At 46.5% G+C, this 19,245-nt stretch overlaps 1 protein-coding gene across 1 annotated transcript in view; it reads right to left on the minus strand.

Moving 5' to 3' along the window:
• Positions 1-458: 458 nt before the first annotated feature.
• Positions 459-19,245, minus strand: part of CFDP1 (craniofacial development protein 1) — a 101,704-nt gene continuing 82,917 nt past the window's right edge. The window contains exons 6-7 of the mRNA XM_084257100.1: positions 8,697-8,855; positions 459-718 (exon numbers count right to left, since the gene is read on the minus strand). Coding sequence (XP_084113226.1) covers positions 628-718; positions 8,697-8,855 — 250 coding nt within the window. The 3' untranslated portion in view covers positions 459-627. The remainder of the gene's footprint in view (positions 719-8,696; positions 8,856-19,245) is intronic.

The following is a 19,245-nucleotide window of genomic DNA, read 5'->3' on the forward strand; positions in this document are numbered from 1 at the left end:
CTTTGACAAAGCAAAAATGTAAAGAATTAGAGGTGGGGGCATTTCTGAAATCAACTTTAACTTTGGGGAGAGGCAAAGAATCCCTATTTCATACCCATAATCTATAATAATATATTCTTCAGCTTTACTTTCTTCCAAAAGGAATCCCATGAGGAGAGAGAAGGCAATCATGAGGGTAGCACAAATGGAACAAGAACACAACTGCTCAGACTTGGCGTTCCACCACCGCTAGTGCACCTCCAGATCTTGGTTATCCTGGGCAAGGCTGACTTCAGAAGGAGCCCTGCAGCCTCGCACTTCACTTCCAGGCTGGTCAGCCCTCCACTGTGGCCTGCCTGGACAGGCCTGAAGGTACTGGCATGGCTGGCATGCTTTGCCGCAGAATAAAGGTGACCAACGTCATCGTCTTCACCAGCCTCTCATAGGATCAACTTTAATTTTTTTATTTTTATTTTTTTCAAGGACAAACTTTCAAAAGTAAAGTGAATAAAACCACGTGAGATCAAGATACAAAGACAGAAATTCAATGTAGAAAAAAAGACCTTACTGGGAGACACCAGAATATTCCACAGACGCACAAGAAGCTCACATTGTAAACAGGACCAAGCTATTGATTTTCCTCATACATCAGGGTTTCATTTTGCTCAGCCTGAGATCTCGCTCAATTTCAAACTGCCTGTGATCCACTCGGTCCAGAAAAGCTTTCCGTTCAATGTACCTAGAAGAAAACAGGAAAAAAAAATCTGTAAGCAGTGTCTAGCAAGAGAAAATACCCAGCTGCAGTGGCCTATACCCAGGGGTAAACGGCTCCTCTTGGCCCCTGGGATCACCAGGTTACAACAAATGCAAACAAATCACCAAGCTGATGGCTCGCCTGACCACCCACGACTCAACAATATCCAAACCACTCACATTTGGTCTACATAAGGTTGTTTCTGGTTTGCATATGAAGGAAAATGAGAAGAAGAAGGCAAAAACTTATCAAAAGGAAAGAACATTAGAGGCTTGGTGACAGGGAAATGTCACAGTTCTGTAACAAGGCTTGAGGGAAAAGAGGAAGATGTGGTGCTGGTCAAGCACAGGTTTCGATCCCAGCTCGCTTACAGGTTAGCTGGACCATGCTGGTCAAAGGACCAGCACCTCTGAGATTTTTCTCCATAGAAAAACAGTGAGGGGCCTCCCTGTGCTGCAAGGGGTTAAGATGCAGCATTATGAAGCTATCCGCAGCCACTGCAGCACGAGTTCGATTCCCAGTCAAGGGGTGACCTACATGGCGCTGCAAGATGTCTCCTGTCTCTCCTGCTGCTCCCCTCAATAGTGTATCTGCCTGTTCTTCTCCCCACCCTGTCTCTGGTGAATCCGTCACTCCCTGAAACTCTGGCCTATACCCCAGTTCTTGTATGCATAAATAAATACATCTTTTTAAAAACAAAAAAAAGGGGGCCTCCCTTGGTGGCACAGCGGTTGAGTGCTGGGCTGCGAAGCTGTCCGCAGCCTCTGCGGGGCCGGTTCGCTCCCTGGCCGCCGGGCGAGGGTCCCACATGGCGCGCAGACCTCCCCTGCCGCCCACTGCTCCTCTCAGCAGTGTACTTCGTCAATCTGCCTGCTCTGCTCTCCCCTCTGGCTCTAGTGAATTCTCTCACCCTCCTGCGCTTCTGACTGTACCCAGTGCTGGTATAAATAAACAAATAAATAAATCTTTTTAAAAAATTTAAAAAAAAAAAAAAAACAAGAAAAAGAAAACAGTGAGGCTTATTTCCTGGCTTTAGGGGTGGACTGAGTTGGCTGGAGGTGGGATTGTGAGGGGAAAGTGGGGAACTGTGGTGTGAAAAAAGGAAAGGGAATAAGGTAGTAAAAGCCCCCTCGGAGGGCTGCAGGGACAGTGAAGTGGGTGGAAGGCCATAAAGCACACACCTTAGTACTCAACTGTCCTGAGCTCTTTGCTTTCCTGCACCCTCCTCCTTGTCTTGGTGTCCTCCACCCATGTGGTGGAGGCTTCAGTGAGGATGACACAAGATTATCCCTCAATCCTTTCAGGGAAAGAGATCAAAAGTTTCTGCTACCCAGGGCCTCCCTGGTGGCGCAAGGGTTAAGACGCAACCTATGATGCAATCGGCACCTAATGCAGCACGAGTTTGATTCCTGGCCAGGGAGCTAGCCACATGGCTCAGCAGACCTCTCCTGACACGCCCACTGCTCCCCTCAGCAGTGTACTTCAGTCAATCTGCCTGTTCTGTTCCCCACTCTGTCTCTGGTGAATCCTCTCCCAGCCCCCCAGCACCTCTGGCCTATACCCCAGCTCTTGTATGCATAAATAAATCTTAAAAAAAAAATAAGTTTCTGCTACCCAAAGTCCCCTTAAAAGGTGGGTGCTCTACTCCCTAATGTGGAGCTAGGCTCAGCACAAAAGGCTTTCCCCAATCCTCCCAGGCAGGATGGGAAGGAAGCTCGGGACTGAGGCAGGCAGGCACTTGGGGGAGTACCCTGCTTAATGAGACACAGCTGCATTTTAATGCCCCCTTCTTGCCAGAAAGTGTGCTGAGATCTGCCTGGAGGAGGGGAGCTCTGCTGCTAATTAGTCTATTGAGAGAGCAAAATTGCCATTGAAAATGAGAGACATAATTGAATCTCTGCACTAATTTTTCTTTTGTTGCACTGTGGAAAATGTGCATCTGTCATTATAAGGTCGTTACATTTACAGTGAGAACGTCACCATGTTCAGTAACCTGCAGTCCTTCGCTGAGTGCAAGCCTCGCTTTCCTCCCAAGAGCATCCTGGGCAATGCAGTCCATCCTACTTGCTTTCATGCTAGGCCTGTGACCGCTGACCTTACAACAAGAGCCAATAAGAACATATGGGCTCCCGTTCAGAAGCCTGACTCCCTGCGTCGCGGGGAAAGCCACATAATCTTAACAATTCTCAGTTTCCTAATGTGCAAGAAAACAGGAGACAAGGATGACCGACCCAAGTCTTGCGGAGAAGACTGAGTCAAACGGTGCCTATATAATGCCTAGCACAGAGCAGGTGCCCCATAAAATGGCAGCTACTGCCGTCACCATCACTTTAGGAAGCCAGTTGCTGCCAGGATCCTGAGGATAACTGATGGTCCATGCGACACAGCCATTTTTTTCTCTCTTTTTTAAAAAAGATTTACTTTTATTTATGTATGCATACAAGAATTGAGGTGTAGGCCAGAGGTGTGGGGAGTGAGAGGACTCACCAGAGACAGAGTGGGGAGCAGAACAGGCGGATCTAATGAAATACACTGCTGAGGGGAGTAGCAGGAGAAACAGGAGAAGTCTGCTGCACCATGTGCGTTAGCTTCCTGGCCAGGGATTGACCTCATGCGACAGTGGCTGGTGATAGATTGATAACGCTGAGACTTTAACCCCTTTGCCACCAGGAAGGCAGGGGACCTCCCTGGTGATTAGACGTTGATAAGGTGCGTCTAGTCGGGTCGGGTGGGGTGGGGTCAGGGTCCACAGCTGTGTCAAGCCTGCTAACAAGAGGCCAGGATGGCTAGAAACTCAGCAGCAGGGCCTGCTAAAAGGTTTGACACAAGCCCCCAGGGCGAGAGTTCTCAGATTTAGCAAGTGAAAATATAGGATGTCAAGTTCATTTTGGATTTCAGAATCCCTCACAGACAGGGAAGCCACACACGGTGGATACTGATAGAAAACAGGGGGGATGGTGGCGGGGAAGCAGATACATGACAGAATGCACTCACCTCCCACCAGAAACCCGATTCCCGAGGAGGAATTTAGGGCACCCCAGTGCTACCTGAGAGTGGGCCAGCCGAAGCCTGTGGCTCTGAGCATTTGTGGCCTTGAATTTCCTTTAAAGAGGAGGAGGTAGCACTTGAATTAGGATGCTCACTGAAGTTGCAGATTCCCGAAAGCTGTGCTGTGTCTAGTGACCTCAAGACTATCAAGAATCAAGAGGTGAGGCTGGGTGTTAAACAGGCAGCTGCAAGCAGAGTTCAGGGTTAGGGAAAGCCCCTGGGCAGCAAAAAGGGGCACATGTGCAAAATGCAGCTAAATTCTCAAGGGACTCCAGACAAAGGCTATCAAAGCAGGTCTGGTGACTTCATGCCCCATTCACAGCCATCTGCAGCTGCTACCAGGATCCTTGTGATGCCTCTGGTTCTCTGCCAAGAGCTGGCCAGGAACAAAACTTCCATTGGACAGGGGTTCCCCCACCATCAAGAGATAGAAAAGGCACCAAGGATGAGAGTGGCCCTTACATTTACTATTTCTGTGACTTTGGGTAAGACATGTTCTGTGTCTTTTATTTTTTCTCTGTAAAACAGGAATAAGAATTACAATACCCTCTGATAATAAAATAAAACTCAAAACGAAGTGCTTTGTAAACAATAAAAGTAAAAACAGCAGTGAGCGTTGTTACAGGGTTTTTGCTTCCCATTTCTGACTTGATTATCACCCCAAACTTCAGACAGCTGAAACAGACATCAGGAGACCGAATGTCGCAGAGAGAGGAAAGGCGCCTCGGGAAGGCATTCTCCTCCAAGGTGGGCCAAGTGGCCGGCCTACTTAAACCCAGCCTCAGGAAGTTTTCAGGCGCTCTAAGTGGTTACAGACCCGAACAGAACAGGCAGCAGCCAAGTGCAATGGTACTTTCCTGCCTGTGTCCAGCCCCCTGAGGTCCCAGCCTGATTTAGCCTGGTCCACAGGGAAGGGGCATCATCCCTCCCCGCTGCCACTGCTTTATGTGGCCCACTTAAGAGATGGCTTTCTACTTTCATTAATGAAATATGCTAACAGCATCAAAACCTAAGGGACTTTCTAGCTTGTCCTTTCAGAACCAGGTTAGACACAACAGGCTTCGACACCTTTTTGATCTCAACCCAAATAACTGCCACCAATTTTCTTGAGATCCGGGCCAAGGGTGAGGGAGGGGAAAACATAGGAAGAGAACAAGAAAGGGGTAGAAAAAATGTCAGTATCTGCTTCTGGAAATCTACACCGCAAGTGCAAAAACTGCCATCACCCTCTCAAGAAGTCAGAGGTCTCTGAATGCGGGAAGGCCCAGTGGGTGTGCTTATCTCCCAAAGCTCCATCACATGGTCATTCTGTGGCTGATGGCCCACAAGGGGCCTCCTGCCCACTAGCCAGAAAGAGGAAAAGCAGAGGGAGGTGCAGGGTTTGCACATGCACACAGCTGAGATGTCTCAGTGTTCTCGCTGCTCAGCTCCCTGAGTCGGTGCTCAGCACAGCACAGACACGAGAAGGAAAGCAAGTGAACTCCGGACACCAAAGCAACAGGCACTGAAGCACTTCGTGGAAGAAGGAGGCCCTGTGGTTGGTGTAAGGAGAGATGCATGGTTTGCCCTGAAATATGGCCCTAAAAAGAAGTTGTGCACACAGCACAGGCCTGTGCCCTCATTTTGCGGAAGATGATCTGACTTGCCAACATCTCCAGGCCCACGGGGAAAGGAGGAGATTTTAATTTTCTTCATCACTGGTTTCTTCTCATCTTACCTCAAGGTGTGCAGGTTCTGAAAGAACGACTCTTGGGGGTCACGGAGACAGATTCTTTAAAGAAAATGATTCTCTCCGGCCTCTCCGCCATGCCCCTCCAATGTGACTTCCAATCACTGAGCATCATAAGCTTCAGTATAATTGGCAGCTGCAGCCCTACACAAGTCTGTCTCTCATTTCCTATGCATCAATCGCTTCCCCTAAGCCCGCAGGCCTCCTCTTCAGCAGTGCTTGAGAGGTACTGCTGATGCGAGTGGCTTACAGGACTGGGGAGGAAAGCAATGCTGAACGCCCTGTCCTGACGCAGAATGCAGACGATGACCCTGAAAGGCTGGACCACGCCCAAGAAGTCCGGGGCTCAAAGGAAAAGCAGCAACTCTTTGCTTCTTTGCTGTGCAGATGATGTCACACAGAACAGTTGCTATGTGATTCTGCAGTTGACACGTGAATGGGAACTACAGGGATAGCTTGTTTGGGAGTTATTAGCAGAAAACTGGCATTTATGCTGTGAAACTAGTGACTTTTCTAGGAGGAAAGGAAAATGTGAAGAAAACTGGCCACCCAGACTTCAGTCCAGGGATTTCCCCAGTTTAAAACCCCAGAGAAGGAAGACACACCAGTGAGGGAGACTGGGAGAAGAGGTCCCCCAGCCGTATTTGGCCACCATTCCCGAAGAGTTGGCAGGAACACACCAGAATGGGATTTATTAATTAATTAATTTATTTTTTTTTTAATAGAGGCATGTTCATTTATTTATTTATTTATTTATTTATTTATTTGTTTGTTTTGTTTATACATGCACTGGGCAGTCAGAGGCGCGGGAGGGTGAGAGAATTCACCAGAGCCAGAGTGGGGAGCAGAGCAGGCAGAAGGACTGAAGTACACTGCTGAGGGGAGCAGCGGGTGGCAGGAGAGGTCTGCGCACCATGTGGGATCCTCCTCCAGTGGCCGGGGAGCAGCCGGGGATCGAACCGGCGCCGCAGAGGCCGCGGGCAGCTTCGCAACCCAGCGCTCAACCACTGCGCCACCGGGGAGGCCCTATTAATTTATTTTTAAAGATTTACTTTTATTTATTTATGCCTACAAGAGCAGGGGTGTCGGCCAGAGGTGGAAGGGGTGAGAGAATTCACCAGAGTCAGAGTGGGGAGAACAGGCAGATCCACTGAAATACACTGCTGAGTGGAGCAGTGGGTGAGACAGGAGAGGCCTGTTGTGCCATGTGGGTAGCTCTGCTCCCTGGCCAGGGATCGAACTCATGTTGCAGTGGCTGCCTATAGCTTCACAGTGCTTACACTTAACCCCCTGCGCCACCAGGGAGGCCCCCAGAAAGGGATTTAAGGGTCCAGTGTACCCCTTGATTTAAAAATAGATTCTTTGTGATTCTTGATACAGCAGCTCTGTACAGGGGTGGTCCTATGACTTAGGAAAACTCCCCACAGAATTTTCAAGCTTAGATTGGTGGAAACCAAAGCTATCGTCCCTTCCTGGGAGTAGGGGTTGGCTGGATAAAGCTGCAGGAGTTAGGAAAGGCAGCAGAGAGGAGCTTGGGGGTGGGCGCTGGAGAGGGCAGGTGAGAACAGCCAGAGACAGAGCGCAGAAGTCATCATATTTGCATTGGAAAATCAGATGTGTGGAATTATGGGGGCAGGGGGAGTCTCAGACGGAGGAGGGAAAAGCAGAGTGTAGAAGTTGCAAGTCAGTTATGTGATTTTCCTTTGCCTGAAAAGTTCTCACTGGGGAGATGTGTGCTTAAATCTTGTTTTCTCTTCCAGTCTGCATTTTATTAACTCTCCCTATTGTCAACACCGCCACTCCTTACTTTTATCTATTGACTCAAGCGGAGTGAACATTGTAAACCTCACATAATACTTACAGGAGCAATAAACACACACACTGGCTGTTCCTCTGCTGCCTTAGAGTATGAGGCAAACATGGAGAAGAAGAGGAGGGCGACGTGCATGACTAGGGCTGAGTCAGAGTGGGCGGTCTGGGGCAAACGTCAGAGGCCTTCTCTAGAAAACAATGACTCTGGCCTGCACTTTATCCTGGGCCCTCCCAGATGGCTGCGGTGCTTCCGACCATGACATTCCATCTTTGACAGACTGACCGAGAGGTCTGGGAGTTAAATAAGCTCATCAAGTCATTAAATTTTTCTTTAATATATTGATCAAATTTCAGGTTCATTCAAATAACCTTGAAGCCTAATTTACAAACATGACCTGTTGACTCCCCAAATAAATCCCTCATCTGTCTTTATCATAACTTAGCTTAAAAACAACCTGAATGATTACCACTTAATTCAGGCCTTTATGTGACAGGCACTCTACAAAGTGCTTTTCTGCATGTTATATGTATGTATTAATATATATCACACACATTACCTCACGAGGTCCTCACATCCACTCTGTGGGGGTATCATTATTCCAAGGTGACAGAGCTGAGCCTCCCAAGTGGCCAGCGTGCTGGAGGGAGAACCCTTACTGGTGAGGGGTAGGCGATGAGCACCCCAGGGCAGTCCGATGGGTCACATACTTCCTTTCACTGCCAGGGGCGAGGAACACTAACCTTGAGTCAAGGACCTATTTGTGTAGTAACTTTCTGTTCCTTAGCTCCATCCGAGGTTCCTAAGGACTCAATGAACACTGCTTCCTTCTTGATTTCACTGACTACATTGCTTGTGGATCTCCTCTCTGAATTCTAAAGTGAAGAAGAGGTGGTGCGAGTAAGGGCCTGTGTGCTGAGAGCTGGTGTGTCATACAGGTTGAAGCCAAGAGTGAAGCTCCACTTTGGGTCATAATGACATAAGACAGAAAAATCCCAAGATAAAGCACACCACCTAGGCGCTCTGCTGGCAAAGCAGTCTGGCTTCTCAGAGGCCAAATAATTCAGGCCAAGAGTGACACAGTGAGCTAGATGAGACCACAAGAATAAAGGTGACTTTGAGTTCACGGGAGCGGTAAATCAGCTTGGCAGACGTGACTGTCACCCCAGAGAAATGCTCACACGTCCTTCTTTCCCTTACCCTCTGTGGCTTTCTCACCCACAGGACCTGTCCTACATTAGAACCGAGTTTCACTGACAAACTGAAGTACTCACAGTCTTTATTCACCATGAAATGCTCCTGTGGTTTAAACTCAGGTGTCTGTCTGTTCTCAAGTTCTTAGGAGGGTCACAGGAATACAATCTACTCCTACTTACCCTTCCTTCCCTCGATTATGGATGGCCAGTTCTTCACCAATGCCTTCTTCCTCCTTGAAGCTCTCCCAATCCAATTTAGACTTCTCCAGGGTGCTCATCTTCTGCTTCTTAGCTCCAATTTTCCCCAGAAGGTTGCTCATGCCACTTGATCTTTTTAACCTAGGAAAGCGAAAACAGGAGACATGTCGCATGTAAAAACTATGATCTCTTGATCAATGGTTTTTCTGATTGGCAGGATTACAGATATTTATCTTAATGGGAGCTATGTTCCTATCTGGGGCACTTCCTGTCTGGTGTGGTATACACTGTGAGCAGATCAGAATTCTACTGCTTAACATCTCTGCCCGCTCTAAGGACCCGGGGTTAGGAAATCCTGAAGGTGTCTGTATGCCCAGTATGGCAGGTCTTGGCTTGCAAGAAGCGAGAAGAGCAGCATGATTCAGACACAGCTTTGGGATCACATGCCTACGTTCAAATTCCAGCTCTATATGAGTGACTTCAGGCTAGTTATTTAACTACACATGCCTCAGTTTCCTAGCCTACAAAGTGAATACCTACTCACAGGGCTTCTATGTATATCTTCTATGTCAAATGCTTAAAAGAGCACCTGGCACTGAGCAAAGATGCAGTGTTAGCCATAATGAATCACTGCCATCATTTGTGCACTAATGCCCCAGGGAATCCTTTTAAGAGAAAGAGAAGATTCTAGGACTGATGAGTAAGAAGTCACAGTATCTTAAAAGGATTTCAAAATCAGTTTCCTTTCAACTCCTGTGAGTCAGGACCCTGGTTTTTCCCAGGAGGTGGCGAATATCCCTCAGCCCGAAACCAGGGATATACCTCTTGTGTTCTATCTGCTGGTGATGCTATCAAGAACTGTGGGAAAAACCCCATATACCCAAGTTCACAAGTCTTGGCAGGTCAAATGTTTCCAGTCAATGTTAAATAGTAGAGACAAATAAGAAAAGGAGAACACAACTAGTTGGTAAGAAGTGGGTACTAGGGGAAGGAACATGGCTTTAAGACTCTTTATGTCTAGTAACTAGCACATGGGAACTGGAGGTTATTTTATGTTTACTAAGATATGCAGGAGAGTGAAACCATTCAAAAACTGAGTGAATATCACAGGCCTGCTGATAATATCAATAATAATACCTTTTACTTGCACAGATGCTGGTTTTCCAACTGTTCTCAGAGTCATTTGCTCATCTTATTATTGCCTGTTAGAGAGCACCAATCAGTCTGAGTTGGAGGGAGAGGCTTCCAGAAGATCTGGTGTCACAGGCCCCACTCTGAAACACCATGCCTCTGCAGCACAGTGTCAATGGAAGATGGCCCACCACCTCTACTCTGGATTGGCTGAGGCTGGTGGCTACAATGAACACCAGACTCCTGGGCTGAACAATCACTCTCCTTACTCTCATTCTATTCATGTTGGTCGGGAGGATGTGAGCTTCCCTCTAGCAGTTGTATCCTACTACATGCTGAGCTTAAGATTTACTTGGAATAAGCTGGGCAGGCGCCATCCTTCTCATTTTGAGTTGAATAAACAAACACAGTCCAGAGGGTTAAATGATACAACAAAGGTCAAACTAATAGAAAATTCAGATCAAGGGCAAAAGGAGGTCTCTTTGAATGCCAGTGCAGTGCCTTGTGCTGTCTCACCTCTGAAATAAGATTTTTTCTGACAGCTATTTTACTTCCCAATTTGTTGAAGAAGACTCCAAATGGTTCTTAGGAGCTTTCAATTACATCTTCTAAAAATTCTTTCCCGGATAACTGAATCCCCACTACAATTTCTCCATCAGTGCGTATGTGCGTGCACGTGCACATGCACACACAATTGTACTAGGAGCAGAGTATGGGAGGGACGTGGAAACCTAAGATGTCTCAAATCTTTTCACCTCTTACCTCCTGCACTGCCACTGCTCTGGTTCTCATATTATCTCTCTCACTTGAATAACACAGCAGCCTCTTGCCAGCCTCCATGACTGTTGTGTTCCACCCTTAGTCACCTGTCCCACTCTGGCATCAAGCCTACAAGCTGTCATTGAAGTGAGCTTTCAGAAACATGTGCCTTTCTGCTTAAGTGTGTTTCCCTGATGCCAACTGCTCTTTTACAATAATGTCTAAATTCTTTAACTGGCAACATTCTTCCTGAGATTATTTTCCCACACTGACCCTTACAATCTATGCTCTAACCACACAGTACCAAATCTGCAGTTCACCTCAACCTGCTCTCTTCTTGTCTCTGGATTAGATGCCTTCTGATGGCACCCCTACTGTACCTCAGTTCTTTTCCTATCAAAGCAACAATCCTTGGCCTCCCTGGTGGCGCAAGGGGTGAAGCACAGCGCTACGAAGTTATTTGCAGCCATTGCAGCACGCGTTCGATCCCTGGCTGACCAGAAAGCTGACCCACATGGCGGAGCAGAACTCTGTCTCGCCCACTGCTCCCACTCAGCAGTGTATTTCAGTAGATCTGCCTGTTCTGCTCCCCACTTTTTCTGGTAAATCCTCTCATCCCCCACCCCCGCACCTCTGGCCTATACACCAGTTCTTGTATGCATAAATAAATAAATCTTTGGGGGAAAAAAAGCAGCAATCGATTTTTGGGCATTTGGGTTGTTTCCAAAGCTTAGCTATTGTAAATAGTGCTGCTATAAACATAGGGGTGGCAGGTGCTCTTTTGAATTAATGTTTTTGTGTCATTTGGGTCAATACCTAGGAGTGGAATTGCTGGATCATATGGAAGCTCTATGTTTAGTAGGTTGAGGATCTCCACACAGCTTTCCATAGTGGTTGGACCAGTTTGCACTCCCACCAGTAGTGCAGGAGAGTTCCTCTTTCTCCACATCCTTGCCAACATTTGTTGTTGCTAGTTTTTTTAATACGTGCCATTCTCACTGATATGAGATGGTATCTCTGACTGGATCAAGAAGATGTGGTATATATGCACAATGGAATATTACTCAGCAATCAAAAAAGATAAACTCATGCCATTTGCAGCAACATGGATGGAGCTGGAAGGGATCATGCTTAGCAAAATAAGCCAGAAAGAAAAAGAAAAATACCAGATGGTCTCACTCATAGCAGGAATTTAGAAAATATAAATAAATGACCAGGAAAAAGACCATCTATAACAAAGAAAAAATCAAAATCAACAAGCAACTATAAATTAGAGACAAACTACAGAGGAGGGGGCAGGGAGAGGAATGATTAGGGTCAAAATAAGGGGGGGGGCAATTATATGGGGAATATAACCAAAATGAAAATGCATACATTGTGCAAAAATGAAAAATGATGTAAGAATTATATAAAATATATGTTTTTAAAAAAAGCAGCAATCCTTTCCATAGCAGATGCTTAAGGACTATAATTTCAGCTGCCACCGCCCTAGTCAGTTCTGAGCAAGATCAGAGTCACTGCTGACGTCCCACCAAAATCATAAACCTGGAGGCTTTCCATTTCTGGCTGCAGGGCCTACTTTGGCCCTGCCTGCACGTCTCATGGTAGAGCTTACACACCCTTATGGGTGGCAGGTCAGTGGCCCAGCCTCCTGTCCTCACTAAGGCAATTCTGGGAGGTTATCTGATTGCTCCTTAGAAGTTCTGGTGGCGGGCCTCCCCTCGTGGCGCAGCGGTTGAGCGCTGGGCTGTGAGGCTGCCCGCAGCCTCTGCAGCGCAGGTTCATTCCCTGGCCACCAGCGAGGGTCCCCCCCCCCCCACACACACACAAAAAAAAGTTCTGGTGGCATCGAGCCCTTGTGGCCTTGGAGACGCACTCTTGTTTGGCCGCTCCCCCACTCCCTGTGTTACTGTTCCTATCCCTCATTCCTGGTTCCTGGAATGACCTCCCAAATAAACTGTATCTGTATTCAAAGCCTTATCCCAGGGTCTGCTCTGAGTGGAATCTACCACTTTTAGGAGAAAATATATTTCCCTTGTGCATGCTTTCTCTCTCTGCAGTTATTTAAATCCCTGGGGTCTCCAAATCTCTCTTCAGCACAACAATGTCCCCTAGGCCACAGGACCAACAGTGGGAGAGAAGTGGATGTTTAGAAGATAAAAGGTGCTCGGAACATGTTTCAATTGGGGATTTATTAGTGGAAACATTTCTAGTTGTGTTTGCCTCAATATCACAATATTGCAGGGTTTCCTATTTTGCCTGGGTGGCACCAGAGGCTGTGCCCGCCATCTCTCCCCACCGCTGCTCTGATGCTAGTCCCTGACTGACCTGTCTTTAACAAATCACTTTGTTAAGTCTATGAGAAAATGACATTTTGCTGCACAGCAGTGAAGAGGGTTCCATAAAAGAAAAAAAAACCCAAAATCCTCCTTTGATTTGTTCACCATTAAACATCAGCAAAGTGTCACCTGCTTTTAGGCTTTTGAGGGAAAGCTTCCAGTTCTGCCCTTACTACATCATTAATATGGTGTATGATTTCCTAATCTCATAGTTTCTATAGAAAAATTACATTTTATTTGAGGCTAAATCAAGGTGAATGACACATTTATAGTAGTAGCCAAAACATGCAGAAACTCATCATATTCGAAAGACTGGCAGTTTCTTCCTGGAAGCTGGCATGTGGGTCCCTGCAGGCTTTGCAGCTCTCATATCCAATTCCTGCCTTGACACGGAGCTTTAGTGGCATAATCCTGGTGTCATTCCATCCCTGCTTTTAGGAAAGCAGATATACTATGACCCTGGCCTGCTTTTTGCTGTTATGGTTCACCCATCAGACTCTCAAGAAAGTTGAGTTGGGAAGGAATCAGCTCTGGACAGGGGCTGCTGAGTATGCTGTGAGGCTAGCCTCTCCAAGTGCTGGGAATGGCTAGAAGGGGATAAATGAGCAGTGGTATCCTGCAGGCATTTGGCAGCTGGGTATACTGGAAAGCTGTGGAAAGGGGGAGGTCAGAATGCCCTTGGAGAGCTCTCTGCTGTCAGCAAGAACCAGGGAAGTTTCAGGTACCACATCAACAGAACCACTAATTTTTCTTTGTTCTGGAACCTAAGCCATAAGGGCATGGCCTGCCAGGAAGTGGACTTTGAGAGACTCCCCTTGCCCCCGCTGTGAATTTTCTGGTGTTGGTGCTAAAGTGTGCTGATCTGTGTCACAGCAGACTACAGTACTTCATTTGGGTGAATCCTTATCCACCTGCTACAAGTCCATGTTCAAAAAAAAAGCACTGCACACTTCTCAGTGATGGATTACATTCAGTATATTACACTCAGAAGTGGCCACAACATTGCTGTCAAGATATTTTCAATATAGTAACGATGCTTCGGTCATATCCTCCTGAATGTCACACTACTGCACTGACCTCACAGCTATAATTCCATGCAGATACTAACCCTGTCTGAGGAGCAGGCCTTCGCGCTCTTCAGCCAGCTTCCAAGCCACAGGAGCACGGCTGGATGTAGTAGGCATGCTGGCGAAGGAGACTCTTACCAAGCATTTCTTTCTTGCGTGCTCTGTATGGTTATCCATCAACAGCAATTACCTTCAATTCCCTTCCCATCACACTGGGCCCAATGACTCATCCCAACACCAGACATCAGCCAAGACCGCACACAAAAAAGACAGAGAAACTCAAAAACGTAGAAAGAACAAAAAAGTTAAAATGGCAAGTCATCTTTTCCTCCTTTCTGAATTCAAAGTTTACAATGATATTTACTAATTCTTATTCTGCTAGTCTCTTTAGACCAAGAGATGTAGTATTTTTTAAAAGAGGCTTGTTTTATTTATTTATTTATTTTAAGATTTGTTTTTATTTATGCAAGAAGTGGGGTACAGGTCAGAGGCGCAGGAAGGTGAGGGAATTCACCAGAGAGTAGGGAACAGAACAGGCAGACGGATCAAAGACACTGCTGAGGGGAGCAGCGGGCGAGGCAGGAGAGGTCTGCCATGCCATGTGGGTTTCTCCGTGGCTGGCCGGGGATCGAACCCATACTGCAGAGGCTACGGACAGCTTCACAGCACAGCGTTCAAACTGCTGCGCCACCGGGGAAGCCCAAGAAATGTAATTTTAACAAATGTCACTGCAATTAAATGATAAACTCCAGGGACTCCCCAGTGGCAGAGGCGGTTGAGCGCCATACTGTGAAGCTATCTGCAGCCTCTACTGCGTGGGTTCGATCCCAGACAGCCGGCGAGGGTCCCACATGATGCAGCAGACCTCTCCTGTCTCGCCCGCTACTCCCCTCAGCAGTGTATTTCATCAGTCTGCCTGTTCTGTTCCCCACTCTGTCTCTGGTAAATCCTCTCACCCTCCCATGCATCTGGCCTGTACCCCAGTTCTTGTATAAATAAATAAATCTTTTTTTTTTTTTTAAAGATAAACTCCATCCTGTTGAGTCTGTGATAAGATACAGAGTAACTTGTTTACTCTGCTGCATTGCCATGCAGGCACTGATTCACCCAACAGATTTTCTAATGAATGCACTGCTCTGACTCCCCCACTCCCCTCTCAGTAACAGTCTGGATTCTGCTGTTTACTGAGAAGTGGTCCTGGAAGGGAGCTGTGAAAGGAAACTCTGCAGCAGAAATAGGAAGGTTGGTAGGACACACTAGTTGGTTGTGAAGGAAAGTGGGAACATCTTTCCTCATGATCTTTAAAATCAGTCTCAGGCACCCAGCAGTTACCAAGCTGTTGAATTTTAGGTATAGGAATGAATTTGGATGATTCACCCAATAGAAATTACTGAGAGCTCACTGTGTATCCAACACTGCTTGGAATTGGGGACATAAAAACATATAAAATGTAATCTTATGTAACTACACGCAATGAGAGCACTAAAGAGGGAAGAGCTGGGAAGCTGTTTATGCAACCTTCTTATTTTATAGATGACTCAACTGAAGTTCAAGAAAGTTAACAAAACTGCCTGGGTTCATACTGGGAGACTCAGGACTGGTGCTAGGTGATTTTGATAGCCCATCTGCTCCACCTTGCTGATGCCAGAATTAGGGGATGGATACCCCTTGGGGATCCCTGCTATACTCTAATTTCTATCATCATTCACTTGGAGGAAGGGGATACTCTTAATTTCCCCATTGCCCTGGAGCTCACCATACACAGGGCCCATGTCTTACTCATTCCTGACTCACTTAGAGTGTAGCACAAAGCCTTGCCCATGGTACGTGATCACTGCAAGTTTAATGAACTAAGAATCCTTGGGCTTTGACAACGGCATTATCCAAATGAATTTTTCCTCTTCACAAAAAGATTCAATACTGCATTTGAGATACCAGACCAGAAATGGTAGATTCAAAAGTGGAACAGAAAAAAAAAAAAAAAAAAAAAAAGTGGAACAGCAAGGATAATGCTGACACACACACAGAAGCGCTAATAACCTTTACTTAGAACGTCAACATACAGGGTCTGGCTCAAGTCTATGCCTTCCGTCTCATAACCTGGTAACCACTAAAATGCATATTATTTGGAACAAAGATTCTTTGGCAGAGATAAACAGTTTCCTTAGTATTTGTCATGTGCTTACAAGTCAGGAGTTGACTTTTTTTAAAAAAATTATTTATTTATACAAGAACTGGGGTACAGGTCAGAGGCGCGACAGGGTGAGAGAATCCACCAGAGACAGAGCGGGGAGCAGAACAGGCAGACGGACCAAAGACACTGCTGAGGGGATCAGTGGGCGAGGCAGGAGAAGTCTGCCGTGACTTGTGGGATTCTCGCCGGCCAGCCGGGAATCAAACCCATGCTGCAGAGGCTGCGGACAGCTTCACAGCGCGGCGCTCAACCCGCTGCGCCACCGGGGAGGCTCAGGAGTTGACTTTCTGAAGCTTCCATGTGGACTATTTTCCAGAGCCATACAAAGGTCTGGAACTGGCATGATATTCTGAGAAACACGAAGGATGTTTATGATAATTCTTCAGTGAGTCCTGTCTGCTTGGACCCACTGTTCCTTTTCAGATCTTCTTTGGGTTTAGCTTAGCTGACATCTTTATTTTGTTTGTTTTTAAAGATTTATTTGTTTATGCATACAAGAACTGGGGTATAGGCCAGAGGTGTGTGTGTGGGGGGGTGAAAGTGGGGAACAGAACAGGCAGACTGAATGAAATCCACTGCTGATGGGAGCAGTGGGCAAGACAGGAGAGGTCTGCTGCACCATGTGGGTAGCTCCCTGGCTGGGGATCAAACTCTTGCTGCAGTGGCTGCGGATAGCTTCATAGGTTGTGTCTTAACTCCTTGAGCCACCAGGGAGGCCCCTTAGCTGACGTGTTTAAGAATGAAGAACAAAGTCCAAATCCCTTGATGAAGTTTCTAAGTTTCTAAGAAATGTGCCCAAAGGCCAGGCCATGCAGGGAAATGGACTAGCAGTCAGGATTATATTAAGAAGAGAGTTTAAATCCCATTTACTTCCCAAGATTGTGCTGACAGTATTCTATGGGACCTCAGGCTCAGAAATGTGAAGAGCCGGAAGATAAGAAGTTCCAAATGATCTTAAACACTTTGTGGCCTGAAAAATTGTCAGTTCTCTTCAATCTATTATTGATGTTGATAAAGTGCCAGCAAAAAAAGGTGGGCTCAATGCTGGCAAACAGCAGCAGCTTCACAGTTGTGATACAAATAGAAAATGATCAGCTAGTTGGTTCTACTGCTCTTATGCTAATCTGAGAATGAAGGGCACTTACATTTGCCTGATTTGACTTCAGCTGCTTTACATCTTTTTTTTTTTTTTAAAGATTTATTTATTTATTTATACAAGCACTGGGTACAGTCAGAAGCGCGGGAGGGTGAGAGAATTCACCAGAGCCAGAGCAGGGAGCAGAGCAGGCAGAAGGACCGAAGGACACTGCTGAGGGGAGCAGGGGGCGGCAGGAGAGGTCTGCGCGCCATGTGGGACCCTCCTCTGGTGGCCGGGGAGCAGCCAGGGATTGAACCAGCACTGCAGAGGCTGTGGGCAGCTTCACAGCCCAGCGTTCAACCACTGCGCCACCAGGGGAGGCCCTGCTTTACATCTTTATAACAAATCTAGGAAACATACTTGAGAATTCTTTTGGCAAAGCCCTGAAACACAATACATTGAAACAGTATATTTCCTGGAGCCCTTTCCAACCCTTCCTTCCATATCTGTTAGGCATAGAGGTCTGATTTAGCGTGCTCCGCCCCTTCAACTGACGCAGGATGGAATCACTATTCTAGCTGATTTGGTTCTATTTAAATGAGAGCTTTTCCTAGAGGAGACACATTATCCATTCATAGTCAATAAGAAGTGAACTGTTCTTCCCCAAAGCAGAGCTTCTCTAAATGCAGACTCCTGGCCTCTGCTGGGATCATTCATTTTGAGACAAGTAGCTGGGGTGAAGGGCTTACAAATGATACTGAAATGGACTTCTTATTTGGGACAAGCTAATTGTTCTGCTGGGCAGTATGTTACTAGCATTATACTCCAAGAGAAAGTTAATGTCCTTTTTCTCTGTGAAGAATAGTCTTCTACTGGTCTATTGTTCTGCTAAAACCAGGCAGCTCAGTGGGCTTGGGTCCCTTGCCACAAAGGGTAATTGTTGTTTTTTATTGTTGTTTGTTTTATTAATCTGAGTAGTTCAGACCTTTCAGAGAGGGTGTTAAGTTAGACAGGCATTAGGAAAGAATAGGGCCTTTTCCATGCCCTACTGTGGTGCAAACAAGGCATCTGTAGTGCCTGGTTCACATATATAATGCAGAGAGAAATGCTGCTTGAAGATGCAAGGGCTTCTATTCCCATTTGGCCATGTAAATTTTTTTTTGAAGATTTATTTATTTCTGCGTAGAACTGTGTAAGCCAGAAGTGTGTGCATGAGAAAGAGAGCAAGCGAGAAAGAGGGAGGGAGAGCGAGAGGGAGAGCGAGCGAGCGAGAGAGGATTCAACAGAGACAGAGTGAGGGGTGCAGAATGGGCAGATTTACTACTGAGAGGAGCCTCCCAGCTGGTGAGACAGGAGAGGTCTGATGCACCACATGTGGGTTAGTTCCCTGGGCAGGGACTGAACTCAGCCACAGTGGTGACAGCACTAAGACTTAACCCCCAGGCCAGCAGGGAGGCCCTGGACATGTACATTTTAAGGTATCTGAATGTGCCTTCCACTCCTGCTTCTGAGGGGTGGAACATGATGGCATGCAGCAGTGCAACGCCAATATCTGGTGGGAAATTTCCCCAACTTTCTGGTGTGAAAAATGTCAAACTGGCAGAAAAGCTGAAAGCAGAGAACCACCATCATCTGAGTATTTTTCACTTACATCTATTGACTGTTAACATTTTGCTACATTTGCTTCTACATTTGCTTTCTCTCTGTGTAAATCTTCTTTCTTGAGGGGTAGGGAACTATTTTTAAATTAGTTGTAGTTATGCCACTTTACCTCTAGATACTTTAGCATGCATCTCCCAAGGACACTCTCCTACATAAATACAACACACATTATACCCAAGAAACCTAACATTGACATAATAATGCAGCCGAATAAAAACTCCACATTCAAACTTCCCTCAAAGCCTCCCCAAATGTCCTTGACCACTGTGCTCTACTCCCTGACATCCGGCACTAAATTCCT

Source organism: Talpa europaea (genome assembly GCF_964194135.1).
Source record: "Talpa europaea genome assembly, chromosome: 16".
Classification (NCBI taxonomy): Eukaryota; Metazoa; Chordata; class Mammalia; order Eulipotyphla; family Talpidae; genus Talpa; species Talpa europaea.